General features: G+C 35.6%; 2 protein-coding genes across 2 annotated transcripts in view; one reads left to right on the top strand and one right to left on the bottom strand.

The window, feature by feature from the left end:
• Positions 1 to 5,898, bottom strand: part of LOC107715235 (zinc finger protein 592-like) — a 9,638-nt gene extending 3,740 nt beyond the window's left edge. Inside the window, exons 1-5 of the mRNA XM_016521315.1 lie at positions 5,063 to 5,898; positions 2,692 to 4,894; positions 1,690 to 1,868; positions 1,403 to 1,576; positions 1,162 to 1,306 (exon numbers count right to left, since the gene is read on the bottom strand). Coding sequence (XP_016376801.1) covers positions 1,162 to 1,306; positions 1,403 to 1,576; positions 1,690 to 1,868; positions 2,692 to 4,875 — 2,682 coding nt within the window. The 5' untranslated portion in view covers positions 4,876 to 4,894; positions 5,063 to 5,898. The remainder of the gene's footprint in view (positions 1 to 1,161; positions 1,307 to 1,402; positions 1,577 to 1,689; positions 1,869 to 2,691; positions 4,895 to 5,062) is intronic.
• A 2,571-nt stretch (positions 5,899 to 8,469) lies between these two features.
• On the top strand, positions 8,470 to 15,290 carry slc28a1 (solute carrier family 28 member 1). The gene is made up of 18 exons (XM_016521316.1): positions 8,470 to 8,479; positions 8,715 to 8,791; positions 8,871 to 8,944; positions 9,153 to 9,244; positions 9,365 to 9,554; positions 10,472 to 10,613; positions 10,856 to 10,969; positions 11,229 to 11,303; positions 11,382 to 11,462; positions 11,564 to 11,644; positions 11,868 to 11,993; positions 12,128 to 12,258; positions 12,370 to 12,538; positions 13,179 to 13,373; positions 13,502 to 13,583; positions 13,718 to 13,816; positions 14,271 to 14,373; positions 15,131 to 15,290. The coding sequence occupies exons 1-18, from the start codon at positions 8,476 to 8,478 to the stop codon at positions 15,240 to 15,242; spliced, it is 1,947 nt and encodes a 648-aa protein (XP_016376802.1). The 5' UTR covers positions 8,470 to 8,475; the 3' UTR covers positions 15,243 to 15,290.
• The last annotated feature ends 1,119 nt before the right edge of the window (positions 15,291 to 16,409 follow it).

Here is a 16,409-nt window from a genome sequence, read left to right as displayed (position 1 = left end):
GACGCGTTTCAGAAAGGGGCATAGAAGAGAAACAATAATGTACAGTATGTGGAAAATAATGTGTTTTTCGAACTTTAAACCGCATAAACACATTTCATTACACCAAATACACAAAATAATGTTCTTTTTAGCAACATCATATGACCCCTTTAAAACATTAAATATAGTCGCATTCATTATAAACACAATTTATTATACATTTATTTTAAGTGAAACAAACTACCAGCATGTGAGAAATGCGCTATACAAAAACACTTGGGCTCCAAATGTGTGCTTTGCACGTTTTGCGTCCTTGCATTATATAAGATGCTTTGAAATACATGTTGCACACATTACAGATAATGAAAAAATGTGACTTATATTCTGGAAAATACAATGTATGTACATTATTCAATTTATTCAGACAGCACTTACTTGCATATGTACAGAAAGTACTTCATTTAATAATGTTCTTAATTGTATGCTTACCTGCTGATCTACATGCTGCTGATCACAACAGTCTCATATGAAGCACTTTTCATAAGTTGGTTATGAGCATCTGCTAAATGTCTTAAATGTAAATGTCTTGTAGTCCCAGACAGAAGCATTATGTATAAAATGTGTATGGAATAAACTCACACCTCCTTCTAAAAGCACTAAATACATTATTCAGTGAAGTTTTCCCTTCATAAGTAAACTTACATGCAGAGTTATAATTCAGCTATAGCAGGTTTTTGTCACATAAGTATACATGACAATGCGTAATCAAATATTTGACGTAATATCAAACATTAAACGTCACCTTGGAGCAAGTGCACAATACCAAGGCCAGTTGTAGTCTGATTAACATGTATACAAGCTAGACAAAGCCAAGCTACATTCGCATTCTGTTAGAATTTAGGTCTGTTCGTCCGACTTCATCTGGCAGTTACAATTTCTTTCTGACAAAAGCGTATACATGACATCTAAAAAATAAATAAATAAATGATTGCTTTAGCCTGACTGAAATCAGACTTTCAAAGTGCATGTAAACACGTTTTAATAGTCTAAACTAAACTAACTAAAGCTAAAATTACAGTTTGATAAGACAATATGTGCACAATTTCCCCAATTACACTAGATGACAGAAACTGTGTCAGTCACACATTGCAATGACCAACAGCACTAAAAGTAGCTACAAACCTTGAAATGTTGCACCAAAAGTAGTTTCTCTGGGAAGAATGAAGTGCAATCTGGACACTTGAACACACATATACGATGATGAAAATGTTGATACAACAACTGCTTCCTCTTAAAGACTGTTTCACAGGAACACTTGTATATCACCCTGCACAGAATGAACCAGAGGTAACTCCTCGACACAGTTCTAGGAACATTTTTTATGACTGAATTTATGGTATGACAGATCAATAGATGCACTTACTGATGGTTGGGTTCACTGCCACCATGCTTATTTTTTACATGCATCAGACAGCCATCTGAAGATTTGAAGGCTACAGGACAGATAGTGCACTTATAGAAGACCTCACAATGCTTCTCCTCAATGTGAGTCTTCAAGAGGGACAGGGACATGAAAAGCATTTCACAATGCAGACACCTGAAAGAAATTTGAGCAAATCAGAGAGAGAGTGAGCGGAGACAACACAAAAGACATTCATGGTCTCAAAGCGGAAGTTCATTGGTCTAGAGGTCACTGTTCGAGGAACTTACGAGTACCCAATTTTACGGGAATAGTGGAGACAATTCTCTTTCACATGCTTCTGGATGTCCACTGAGCGACTGAGTGCCCCACATTCAGGACAGCAATAAGGAGATTTGTGTGAGTGAATTCGCTGATGGGCCCTGTAGCTGCACTTGTTGGGTAGCAACATTGAGCAAACCTTGCACATCTGCATCGAAGAAAGCAAACAGGGTCAAAAGGGTCAATGACATAGAAGAGTGTCCACAAGAAACACAAGGAAAAAAATCTCTAAAAAATCTAGAAAAGAACAAGTCACATGTTCATACAGAACACATGCCAGTTCTTTGAAATGTATTCTTTGTATTTACATTGATTTCATATGGTTTTGAAAAACTATCCTTCTCTCTCTATATATAGTAGAATGACCATCAAGTAAAAGGTAATAACATTTCTTCCTGACACCTTCAAAACAAGTTTATTTAACCTTTATTTTCAAAAACATTCTTTAATACACTTTTTTGTGAGGTTTAAAGTATTTTTATACATTATAAAATCTTATCATATAAAATATTTTAATATATTTTAGAAAGTTTCAACAAAGTTTTTTTTATCATATGTAATTATTAATAATGAATTATTAATTCAGAATTGTTTATATTCATAATTAAAATATCACATAGCACATCACATCACATGCACAGAGGTTTTTCAAATAACATGAAATAGAAAGCAGTGAAGCAGTTAAAAAAAAAAAAAATCGAAGAAATAGTTATAAAATATTATGCCAAAATACTTTTCATAAAAATGTCAGTGTTTTTAATTTTAATGTACCCACAAAAATATCTTAATTTAATACAGAAATTAAAAATATAAGTGGTATAGTCAGTCATTGTATGATTGAATTGCATTTGTAATTTAATATATTCAAAAAGACATGTCACTGACCCATATAAAAACAATAATTAGTAATTTTGTAATAATTTACACTAAGTTACGTTTTGTGATTCCAGTAGTTCATTGATTTGACTCACCAGACCATTAGCCTCCGTTGCCCTCTGATAGTGACCCGCAAGTGCTGTGTAGTCTGACATCTGTTTATTACAGTCCAGACATTTGAATCCATGTTTGATAACTTTGTCGGGATAAAGTGGCAAGACCACCTGGCTTTTGGATGACTCTGTGGCGTTGTTCCCGCAAGGTATCTGATTTACAGACTGCTTAGGCTTGGTGGGTGCCAACATCTGGTCAACAGCAATGGGCTTCATAAACAACTGAGTGCACTGCATCACCATGCCTTTGTTCTTGTGATCTCGAGCGTGTGCCAAGAGAGCACATTTGTTAAAAAACACCAATGTTTTGGAGCAGTGGGTGCACGCGACTTCTATATGCACACTTCTACGACTGTAATGGTAAGCAAGACTCTTTTCCAGCCCGAATGAGTCTCCGCATTCTAGGCAGCAATAGCCTTGCGGTGGGAGCTTGATATTGGTGCCTGGTGGTGGACTCAGGTCGGGAACATATGTTGGTACTGGGTTTGAGTAATTCAACAATCTGTTTAAGGTTCCAGCTGCAGTATTTGGGACAACAGCTCGTGTGTTTGGAGAGACTTTTTTAACTTGATGCACCAGTGGTACAGAACTGCACACCATTGATGATGATAACTGAGAGGGCTCCTGTCTATTAGTGGAAGACCTTGCTGTAACCGAGGCAGCTACGCTATGTGGGACTAGATTTAGGTTTGCCAAGTGTAATGCCTTCGGAAGGTAGTTTGTATTAGCAAAAGAACCAATATGAGCAGAAGAAGCCTTTTGCTTGTTGCCACCAAGTGTTGCCTTTAGAGCATGACCATTATTTTGGGTTTGAGGTTTCTTTGAGTTCCTCGCTGATTTTGTGCTGGATTTGCTCCCCAGTAAAGGTGTCTTTGAGGCTTCCTGCTTTCCATCTTCAAAAATTACCTCTGAAATGGTATCATCTGAACGATACACAGGCAATATTTTCGAGAAGGCATCTTCAACTGAGGACTGAGATGGCGATGACCCAAACGGTGACATGAGATCTTCAGTTTCAGAGTCTGGCAATATGCTTGTGACAGTGCGTTTGATTTCTCCAGATGAGGTTTTGATTGTCTTTATTCTGACTCGTGGGATGGCTGGAGGCGAGCCAGCAGCGACAGCTGGAGATGCTTTACCACTGCTGTCACTGCATATACTCATTGGGCTGTCAGGCTGTTTCGTGAAACGTTTCACCACCTCCAGAGGACTTCTTGGGCTCCTTGGTGATATTGGTATTTTTGGACTAATTTTCATGGACTCTTTTGGGGTAACTGGGAAATCCTTTGAATTTGTTTGCCCACCTGGATCCTTTTTAGCATTCAAGGCTGCTAATGCATCAAGGCAAGAGGATAATCTGAAGCTGTGAGCTTTGACGCATAGACGGGAAGAAGAAATATTTGTCTCAAGAGTTGGATATGCATTTGTTTCACAATCTTGGATGCTGTCACTCTTAGTCTCAGAATTTTGTTCAACCATATCGTCTTTGAAAGATGAGCCATCACACCCAAGATCATCCACACCTTTTGAACCAGGAAGTCTTTCATAGCACGATAAGCAGGATGCATCTGGTTTTCCATGATTGTCTAAAACAGGAAGAGGTGAAGATGTAAAGAGTGAATCAGATAGGAAGTACGAGGTCTCTGCAGATTTTGGACGGTCATCGATTCCATTGCTATGAATGTCTTCAGATTCTGGGCTGGATATAGGGCTAAACTGAGGCATAGACGCTGATAGAGAGGGAACTTTTTCATTCTTGTAGAGGACAGGAATCTTTTCCATGGAACGTCTTGAGCAGTCTCCGTTGACAGAAGAGCTATCCAGTCTTGGATAGATGGAGGGATGTGTCTCCAGTGAGCCTGCAGAACTTTTGAACCCATTTTGTAAAAGGTGCCCCAAATGAGAGCTCTCCTTCTCTACAAGATTTTCATAGGAGTTCTGGCGGCTAGTGTTCTTTACTATAACACTGACAGCAGGGGCATCGGTTGTAGGCACTGGGTGAGGGATCAAAAGCGTGGCATCCATACACATCTCCGAGTGCTTAAGGTGTCCCTCTCCCTCATCTTGATTCCCGTGAATAGCCTCTTTGGCATCCAAACTGGTTGCATCAGGGATGTCAAAGGCAGCCAAGAGATCATCAAAATCAGGGGTCTTCATATCACCCATGATTGGAGATTTTCAAAACCTGAAGCAAATATATGAAGAGAGAAATAAATCAATACATATGCAGGCCACATATACGTAAAAATTGTAATACTAGAATTAACAGGCATAAACCCACATCACATCTTAATTTCACATTCAAGATTTAACTGCAATGATGCTAAATGCAGAAAGATTGAATTATAATCACCATTTGATTCCTGGTTTATTCATGTCAGCAGTTGTTGGTATCCATCAGTTTTGGTCCTGTGCACCTTCATCTGTATTGCACTGACACTTCCAGGAACTTCCATAGTAATGGTCCAGCCAGCTCAAAGACTTGTTTATGGAAACATTAACTCCTTTCAAAGCATTTTAACATTATAATACTGTATTGGACATAATTACACTCCTGTTTTTTCTTCCAGCCAGTCAAATTTACATTTAAATTAGTGTAATTAGACTGTCACCCTCGCCTAAATTAGTTTAACAAAAATTGTCGGAGAATTTGTTTTAGATCGACAGAACACCTTTTTACAGGCGTTACGTAAATAACAAATAGCATTAATTGGAAGTTATGAGCTTTTTGTAAGAGGATGTTAAAGAGCTAGCATTAGCTCATAGGCTAACTGATAAAAACAAACCTTCGCCAAGCTAACAAAGCCCTTTAAAAACATAGCTTACGGTCAAATTGGCAATACTTCACCCCGTTACACATGACATGTCATTTTATATATGTTTTATAATGTTAATACAGATGAGAGAATATTTATGAAGAAAGTGAAGCGGTTCGTATTGACAGAAGCTTTAGCTGTGCACTCGGGTGCGCGGCTCTCTAACGTTAGCTGCTTGCATCCCAGCGCTGTAAATAACGCAAACCTGCGGTTATAGTAGAACAGTCTGCGGGTATACAGCCAAACACGCTTTTAAAGCAACCTTTCAAACGCCATGCAAGTCAGCGTAAGGTGTGTTTGATTTGTGAGGTTTATAAAAGCGACTTGTTTAGCCGCCGTCTGCTAGCTAACAGCCCTCTCTCCTTCCTGTGTGCGCGAGGACTCCCCGCTCAACTCCACACACGGGCCGTGGCTCAAATCCCGAGAAGCTGCCTACATAGACAGCATTTTTGGCCATCGTCCCCGACCATTTAGAAGACGCAAAAATGTGGCGCAGGCACGGACAAATAGTGATGTCTCTTCAAACAACAATGAAAGAGCAACTATTTCATATATCCTTTATAAGGGTATTTGTTTTTATGGATGGGACAAACACTCTGGAAAAAGTCGTAATTAAAAAAAAAACCGCATTACAAAGTAATTTGTCACGGCCATTGTCTCTGTATTAGGCATTAAAAATAGTAGCCTATATAAGTAGCCTAACCAAATAAGACCCACTTAGATTATTATTATTATTATTATTATTGTGTCACTAAAAGTCTTGTCTGTTTGTTTAAATTGTTGTTCAATATTAGCAATCTTAAACCTTAACCTTAAATCTGAAATTTTTCACAATTTATAGCCTATTTTTTGACAACACTATTATTTATTTATTCAGATTAGCTATAGATTAGATAGGTATAGACTTTGACAGGGTGGAAACACATTCTACCCTCTGAAAACATATCTCTCTGAAGAAACTGCCAAGATAAAGGTAGGTAGGATTAGGGTTAATTTGTGCTGATAACACATGTATATGTATTTATTTTCTATTCACTGGAATTGTCAAAAAGACTATAAAATAGATACTGACTATAAAAGCAGGGTTGAATGAGCAGTCAAATTCTGTAATGAATTACTGGTCTTTTCACTCTGAATAAATAGGCCTACTTATTGTGCAAATACATGTATAGGAAAAAAAATCACTAGATGAATTACTTCAGACCTGGGTTCCTTTGCCTTTGAGACAGTAGAAACAGAGGTCAAAATGATAATAAATTATCACGATTTTTTAATACACTAACTTCATATTATATCTTTATATAAAGATAAAATAAATTTTAAAGTTTGACATATAACCATTTTTTTTGTAGACCTAGTTGAAGATCATTTTAATAATCTGAAGAAACTTTTGTACATTGGAAAGTTCATTGAACCATAGATGCCAATATATATATATACAGCATATATATATATATATATATATATACATGCATGATTATTAGAATGGTTAAATCACAATACCTTCAGTTTGTGGAGAGGACACATAAATGTGCAGAAAAGACTCATGACTGCTTGCTATAAAAAAAAAAAACACATAAAATGTCTTAATGAATAACTGTTAATGTGTTTTGTACACACTATACCTTCAATAAATTCAGTGATGCACACTGCGGTCTTTTAAGCTGTGAGTTTGCGTCATCCTGTGTTAACTAAAAGGTATTAGGCACCATTTAATTTTCCATGAAAACAGTCACAGATTCCACATATTGTCTGATGATTGTATTTGATTTATGGATCCTGTAAAGCATTCTATGGAGTCAGGCATAATATACCATCATAAAACTTCAGTTTAGGGTCAGGCAGACTCTACATTTTACATGGATTTCAAGATGAAATCGAATCAAATTGAATAAAAATCACATTTATGTAAAGCTGGATATTGTGCATCATCATATAGTGTACAAAGACAACCTTACAGAGCATAACTTACAATCAAATCATGCCTTTGAGTAAATGTACTAGTAAGTTCTGAAAAAAAGGTTATATGATTAAGAATATAGGATTAATAAATTAAGAGGAGATTAATAATTCTCCATATATTAATAGTAGTAGCATATGCTCAGATTGCTGCCAGTGTGTTTTGTTAGTGATGTGTTCTGAATTCAGGCATAAAACTGAATCATACTCTACAATGTGCAACAGTGGCATCTAGCGTCCTAATTGTATAAGGATGGTAGTTTTCGTACACTTAACCAGCGATGTCTAATTTTGTTTTAAATTATATATTTTGTGTTAAATTATATATGTAACTCTGCCGTTCTGTGACCAGGGGTAATTAAAATCTTCTATGATTTACTGTAGATATTTATTAGAACCAGAGAGTCGGGCCCACTGATAAAAATTGTGTCCAATTGAATCCAAACCATGACCCTATTGCTGCATACATTAAACTGAAGACCTACTAATTATAGGAAATCTGAAAATTCTTGAAAAAGACAGGTATATATTGTGTTTTTTTATTGGCTAGCAGGGTTTATCAGGCTAGATTTGGGCTAGTTTTGTTGATCATTGAGTCATTGAGCTCTCAGTGTCTTTTATGGATGTGAATGATAATACTGGCCCCCTCCTCCCCTGTTCACCATGTAACTCTGCCTCTGGGACGGCCATAGAATTGCAGGCCCTTCGTTATGTTACATTTTTTATTCCTGACAGTTTGTTTTCTTCTACACTTTGTATCTTGTTTGTATCTGGAAATAAGGAGGAGCTTCATTGCAATAAATGATAAAAAGATGCTGTTTCATGACTACTCAGAGTAGTCATCCCTGACTAGCAATCTGATAGCAACATGCAAGTGTTATAAATAAAAACACATTAGTATGTAGTTAATTAATGATAAGATTTCCAAGTGGGCAGAGTATATATCCCAGCTCAAGGTTCAAGACCAAGCAGTTGTCACAGAGAACGCAGAATGAGTAAGCCATTTATTTACCTCTCCATTCTTTAGATTGATTCAAACTGTTATTTGAACAGGTGGCTTTTGCCATGGTTTGAATAAAGGAGGTGTCGATTTCATATTTGTGCGTATAGTTAATAATTGTTTGGATTAAATGTGGATACGGATGTGTTTTGAAACTCGCAGCTCCTAAGGAATTGTTGAATCAATGTTCATTAGAGCTGGTAAAAAGTTTTCTGATTCTTTCTTTACAGCAGACAAAGACGATTTACAGTTGACAACCATCTCATGTGGGAAAGAACAAGGGGTGGACAATCCAGCATTTTTTAAGGTAGGCTTGGGAAAGTGTGAGGAAGTTCTCTAAAAAATGTTAACAAATGAAAAATATTCTTTTTTTTTTTTATTCTTAGGAGGATAAATTAACAGATGACCTTAGTGACAGTGACAAAGAGGAGTCAGAGAAGGAGTCAAAATCATGCCTAAGGTGTGGTTGTGAATCTAATCTGTAAATACGACGTCATTAAGATTTCATTATCACATTATTTGGAAATGAGATTCCTTTGCAATTACATAATATCATCCTAAATAAGAAATATAGTCAAAAATGTAAATGCTTCGATTCTGTGATTCATGATTCTGCCAATCATGCTGTAAGACTTCACATGTGCAAGGTCTTTCATTGTTGACCACAGCAAAGCATGCATACCCATCACGGCCACAGAGACCTTCTGCAAGACACACTCCAAAATAATCAAATACATTGCTTTGGGAATACTTGCTGCAGGTAAGCAAGATTTTCATCTTCCCAGTTTTATATCTATTACTGTTTTTAATTAAACATGGTGATACATTATCCATCTCAAGTGGACAAGGTGCAATATATGCTTTGTGTTTTATATTGTAGGTTATTTAGCATACTTCATTGCTGCGGTTTATCTGGACTTTCAGAGGGCAATTGCTTTGGTTGTCCTCACTTGTCTGGGGGTGTTTATCATCGTGTGTGAACTGGTGAATAAGTACAAGGGTGACAGCATAAGGAGATTTTTCAAGCCTGCACAAAGGTGTTTCAAATCCAATATCAGATGGATAAAATGGTGAGTATGGCATTTTAATATACTACTGTTCAAAGGTTTATGATCTATTTTTAAAGTTTTTGCAAGACATCTCTTATGCTCACCAAGGCTGCACTTTATTTGTTCAAAACTACAGTAAAAACGGCAATATTGTGACATTTTTAAAATATCTGATTTCTGTTGCTATATATTTTAAAATATAATTTATTCCTGTGATGGCAAAGCTGAATTTCCAGTTTTAGTGTCACATGATCCTTCAGAGGTTATTCTAATATGCTGAAATTTCTTATTATTATCAGTGTTGAAAATAGCTGTGCTGCTTCTCAGATGTGCTGAAATTGAAATATTTTGTAACATAATAAATGTCATTACAGTCATTTTTCACCAATGTAGTGCACCCTTACTATTAAGGAATTATATTTTAAAAATCCTACTGTCCCCAACCCCAAACACTTGAATATAATTCAAGTGTATAAATATAAATATAATTCTAAATATAATTCAATAATGTATATAATTAGTTTGTTGGAATGGTTTGGAGGTGAGTAAAAGATCTGTTCAGAAGAGAACCATTCCCTCTGGAATTTCCTATGCCCTTTTAGAATAGTGTGTTTTATTAGCCTGCTGCAAACAAGTTGACACTGTACATAATGCACCACACTGTAACTAGCACAACAATGTGAGCTATGCACTTAAATAGCAACTTGTTAGCTACTTATATTTTTAAAGGTCACAAGATTCATGTTTGAGGTTTTGACTGTGTGTAATTGTTGTAGAACAAAACAGCAAAATCAGTCTTTACCACAGACTCTAAAAGCATTGGTTTTTCAAAAAGGTTGAGAACCACTGCTCTAAATATAATAAAATGGGCAATATGTGCTTTCAATACAGGGACCATGATTATACACATGCGTCATATGTATCTCTGTATGTTGCAGGGTGTTCATAGTAATTGTGGTGGGCCTGCTGGTGGCGTGGCTGGCAATCGACACACGAAAGCGCCCAGAGCAGCTCATCTCTTTTGGCGGTGTCTGTCTATTCGTTATTGCCATATTTCTCTTCTCTGCACACAGAACTGCAGTGAGTGATAAAACACACACCTGCAAACAGTACATGCTTTATTGAAGGTGCTTATCTCTTTAAATGTATTTTTTTAGACTTTGGATTTCCTACAAACCTTATCAGATTGTTGAGGTTACACCTATCATTTCCCAACAATAAAACAGTTGTAGACGCTAAAGGAACTTTAAAAAAAAAAAAATTGTTTAAATTAATTAATGTGGTTGTTAACGAAAAGGTTGTTTGCGTTGAATTCTGATTAGGTGAGCTGGAGGACAGTCTTCTGGGGACTCGGTTTACAGTTTGCCATTGGCCTGTTTGTCATTAGGACAGAGCCTGGTCTGTTAGCATTTGAATGGCTTGGAAAGCAAGTTCAGGTATAATATAAAGCATCATTATTATGATTTTTATTAAATTAGAAAAATGCAAAACAGGAGCATTTTTACATACGTTTGAACACCTCTTTATTGTGTAAACTAATATAATGTCCATCATACTTGCAAAGATATAGCTCTCTAAATGAAGTTAATATGTTACAGTCTGTGGTAACTTATTAAAACAAAACAATAATGAATGATTATTTGAACTACAAGAGAGAAGGAGAAACAGAATATTATGGTCTTTCTTTTTTTTCAGATATTTCTGGACTACACAAAAGCTGGTTCATCATTTGTGTTTGGAGACCTCATTGAGAACATATTTGCTTTCCAGGTTAGTAATGAAGCGTACTTGACATGAAATGCATGGATGGGTTTATTTTTACTATTGAATGTTGCTCAATACTCACAGGCTTTGCCTATAGTGGTGTTCTTCAGCAGTGTAATGTCAGTGCTGTACTACCTGGGTGTCATGCAGTGGGTCATCACAAAGGTAAAAGTGACTAAGTCAAGTCTTATTTTCATTTAACCTATGAGAATTTCAAGAGATTTTCTTCATATGAATGCATTAATAGTGTATTTTTCTGTGCCAAGATTTCCTGGGCAATGCAGGTAACGATGGGAACCTCCTCTACAGAGACTCTCAGTGTGGCAGGGAACATATTTGTTGGTCAGGTAATATTCTGTCATCATTACTATAATATACTCAATTATTGAAAAATTCAATTCAATTCAGTTCAGCATGCAACATTATATATGCTCTCAAATGACCTAAAAACATTTTGTGACCAATTTAGATGTTTCTTATAAGGGAGAAGATCCTTTAAAAAAAAAATCTAGCAATTATATCATTTTGGAACAATGCATTATTGATTGTAATGTTTTTATTTTTTTCTAGACCGAGGCGCCGCTCCTGATTCGTCCTTATTTGAAGGACATGACCAAGTCTGAGATTCATGCTGTCATGACTGGAGGATTTGCCACCATTGCTGGGAGTGTTATGGGTGCATTCATCTCATTTGGGGTACGACAACATGCACTTCATTTCATTATAAAATTCCAAAGCTGGAATGGCAAAAAAAAGTTACAAATGAATGAGTTTAGCTGTTACCACAGTATGTTATGTTCTTTATGGGATAATAAATCTCCTTTACACAGATTGATGCCTCATCTCTGATTTCTGCATCAGTGATGGCTGCTCCATGTGCTTTAGCCATCTCCAAACTATCCTACCCTGAAACTGAAAAGAGCAAGTTTACGTCTAAGAGTCAGATTAAAGTTGACAGCGGGTGGGTTATCCTGTCAAATATGAACTCTAGATTTCTAGAAGAAAAAAAATAGGTATGTTTCATATTATTATTATTATTATTATTATTATTATTATGTATGTGTGTGATCAGTGGTGAACAGAATGTCTTGGAAGCTGTCAGCGGTGGCGCATCTGCATCAATAGGACTTGTTGCCAACATCGCTGCTAACTTGATTGCTTTCCTCGCCATTTTGAACTTCATAAATGCTACACTCAAATGGATGGGAGGCATGGTGGGATACCCAGAAGTCACTTTTGAGGTGTGTATTACCCGATCCTGAGTGGCTTCTTTGATATTCAAGATCATTATATATATATAGTGTGTTTGTGTGTGTGTGTGCGTATTACCGTTCAAAAAAGTTTGGGATCAGTCAGACTTTTTATTGTTTTTGTCTCTTGTGCTCACTGGGGCTGCATTTATTTGATCAAAAATACAGTAAAAACAGTAATTTTATGAAATATTATTTTAATTTAAAATAACTGTTTTCTATTTGAATATATTTAAAAAAGTAATTTATTCATGTGATGGCAAAACTGAATTTCAGTAGCCATTACTTCCGTCTTCACAAAACATTTATATTTTTGTGGAATCCATAATACATTATTAACTTCAGGATTATTTGATAAATGTAAAGTTCAAAAGAACAGCATTTATTTGAAATAGAAATCTTTTGTAACATCATAAATGTCTTCACTGTCACCTTTTGTTTAAATTAATGTATCCTTGCTCAATAAAAATATTAATTTCTTCTTCTTCTTCAAAAAAAAAATCATACTGCCCCAAACTTTGAACTGTTATGTACTTACATGTTACATCAAAAGGAAAAAGTCATAATCATCATCCTACAAATCTTTATATTCAGAAGTGTTTTAAAAGTGTTGTTACCTTCAAATCCTCAGTTGATCTGCTCCTATGTGTTTATGCCGGTGGCCTTCATGATGGGAATTCCATACGAGGAGTCTTTTACAGTAGCTGAACTTATTGGCACTAAACTCTTCCTCAATGAGTTTATAGCCTATGAGAAGCTGTCAGAGCTCAAAAACAACAGACTTAATGGCATTTTAGAAGATGATGGAGAGAAAAATTGGCTCTCAGTAAGTATGTATGTAATAATACATAATGTATGTAATGTATTTATGTTAATAAACATAATAAATAGTCAAATGCATAATCTGAAGTTTGTCAGAAGCATTAAAGTATATGTTGTCCAAACTACTTGCAGGTTCGATCAGAAATCATCTGCACCTATGCACTGTGTGGCTTTGCTAATTTCAGCTCTCTTGGTATTGTGATCGGAGGCCTGTGTGAGTATCTATTCAAAGCACTTGCTTGAATGATTTTAAGTGCTAACAGTATAGCTTATGACTTCTTATCCCCATTGTTCAGTATCACCATTTTTATAACATATCATTTACTGATTATTATTATTATTCCCCAGCCTCTATTTGTCCACAAAAGAAGAGTGACATATCTACTTTAGTGCTCAGAGCCTTGTTCACAGGCACATGTGTTTCCCTGATAAATGCCTGTATTGCTGGTAAGCAATCTGTAATTATTCAAATCTGTGTTTTAACTTTAGTCAAACACATCAAATCAACTTCACAGCTTTATCACCACACGGCATTAGGTTAAGTTAGCAGACATTTTTATTCAAAGCAACTTACATTACACATTAGATGGACAGTCTCTATAAAGCCTTGCTCAAAAACAGAAGAGTGATGGGAACATATCCCACTGCGCCTCCTCGTTCCACTTGCACTCGGCCGCCAGGGTACGAAACTCGATGGAATAATCAGAGACCGAAAGAGCACCCTGGCGTAGTTTCGTAATATTGTAATGCATTACTTTTAAAAGTAACTTTCCCCAACACTGCTTTAATCTAATATCAGTTACCAGCACAGATGAACTACTATGCCACAGCCCCCTCACCTGCTGGTTTTGATTAAGTACAATCTGGTTTTGAGTTAAATTTAGTATTGTTCTACCTGTAGGTATACTTTTCGTCCCTCCGTTGGACTGCGTGGATGTGTTTCAAAATGTCTTCAATACAACTACTCCCAACATTGAAACTTGCTGTAATGATCTTTTTGAAAGGTAAGGACAGAGAATATTGTTGTGTTGTCGTCAACTAAAAGCACTCAGGACTGAAATGTTTAAAGGACTAGTTCACCCAAAAATGAACATCCACAAGTAATCCACGTGACTCCAGTCCATCAATTAACATCTGAAGGGAAAAGCTGTGTGTTTGTAATAAACAAATCACATCAAGGCGTTTTAACTTTAAACTGTTGCTTCAGACTAAAATACGAGTCTTCTATCCATAATATTGCTTTCTTCAGTGAAAAAAGAAATATGCATAGATCAAGCACTGTTTAAAAGCAAAAACAGTTTTAAACAAATACGTTGTTGGATTTTTGGACTGGAGTCTTGTGGATTACTTGCAGATTATTTATTATTTATCATCTGTTTGGACTCTCATTCTGATGGCACCCATTCACTGCAGATGACCCATGGCCTAAGGATGAGAGAATTTTCAACTAATTGTAAATTTTGGGTGTACTGTTCCTTTAATCTAGGAAATATTTACAAGCACTGTTTAAAAGCAAAAACAGTTTTAAACAAATACGTTGTTGGATTTTTGGACTGGAGTCTTGTGGATTACTTGCAGATTATTTATTATTTATCATCTGTTTGGACTCTCATTCTGATGGCACCCATTCACTGCAGATGACCCATGGCCTAAGGATGAGAGAATTTTCAACAAATTGTAAATTTTGGGTGTACGGTTCCTTTAATCTAGGAAATATTTACTCTACAGACTGCATCAGTGTAAATGTTTGTTTGTTTGCAGCACTATCAACAATGGAACAATTTATTTCGAGGGGTCCTGGAGTGGAGTGAAAAATGCAACAATTTATTTTGCAAACTGTTGTGGCCTCTTTCAGGAATCTGTTTGCATGTAGTTTGGCCAATAATGATACAAAAATGCAGAAAACACCTCTGAACTAAATATAATGACATTATTTATTAAATTCACAGATTTTAAATGTATGTTAAGTTAATATATGTATATGCTGAGTATATTTGATTTTATTTGGTCATTTAGCTATTCATACATCATTTCTTTATTGTTGTAACACAATGTGTTAGCAGTTAGCGCAATGCAAAAGTATTTTTATGTTCTGTAAATGCTGTAAATTTAATTCAATTTGTGTTGTTCTGTCTTAAATGTTATAATCATTTTTCTAATTTACATCCAGTGATGTGACAGATATTAAGACATAGTGCTCTGCAATGTTTTATTCTGGTGGTTATGCTGGAATTGCAGTGAAAACACGGACTATTGCATTACAGGAGCCAATCAATAAGGGCCAAAGGGCTCTTTGGTCAGGCAGGCAGTTTTTAAGATATGAAGGTAAAATGAGCCAAAGAAGTATCTGCTGTATTTACACATTTATTTTACAAAAACAAATAACACAACGCAACAAAAACACTTAAAATGTTTATCCTTACAAACATACCATATACTGCTAATCTCCTCTCTCTAATACACTACACTCCATATCATTTTTTATAATATAAACCCCTACACAGACCAGAGTATGCCCTTATGCCATATCATATCTTATAATTTCTGACCACTATCTGTGGTAACCTTTCATATACATCTAAACAAGTAATTCATGGATATTTTATGAGTTTTTGCAGTTAGCACCCGCCATTTCTGCTAAATCTTGTGAACGGTGTAAAGGGTTAGATAGCTACATTTATTTATTTTGGTTATTTTTAATTAACATACATTTCAAACTTTCAAAACCTGTAAACACTGAGCATTCAAAGGTTTGGGGTTTTTGAAAGATGTCTCTTATGCTCACAAAGGCTTTATTCAATCAAAAATACAGTAAAGACAGTAATATTGTGAAAATGGTAAAGTAACGTTTTTCTATTTGAATATATTTTCAAATGTATTCCTATGATGGCAAAGCTGAATTTTCATTTTGTGCTGCTTAATATTTTTGTGTAAACTGATTTTTCCTGTTTTTATCAGGATTCTTTGATAAATAGAAAGTTCAAAAGAACAGCAATTATTTGAAATAAAAATCTTTTGTAACATTATAAATGTCTTTATT

The sequence above is a fragment of the Sinocyclocheilus rhinocerous genome, unplaced genomic scaffold, assembly GCF_001515625.1.
Source record: "Sinocyclocheilus rhinocerous isolate Xijiao unplaced genomic scaffold, SAMN03320098_v1.1 scaffold659, whole genome shotgun sequence".
Taxonomy (NCBI): domain Eukaryota; kingdom Metazoa; phylum Chordata; class Actinopteri; order Cypriniformes; family Cyprinidae; genus Sinocyclocheilus; species Sinocyclocheilus rhinocerous.
Note: the sequence above shows the minus strand (reverse complement) of the source record. Positions and strands in the feature narration are given on the sequence as shown.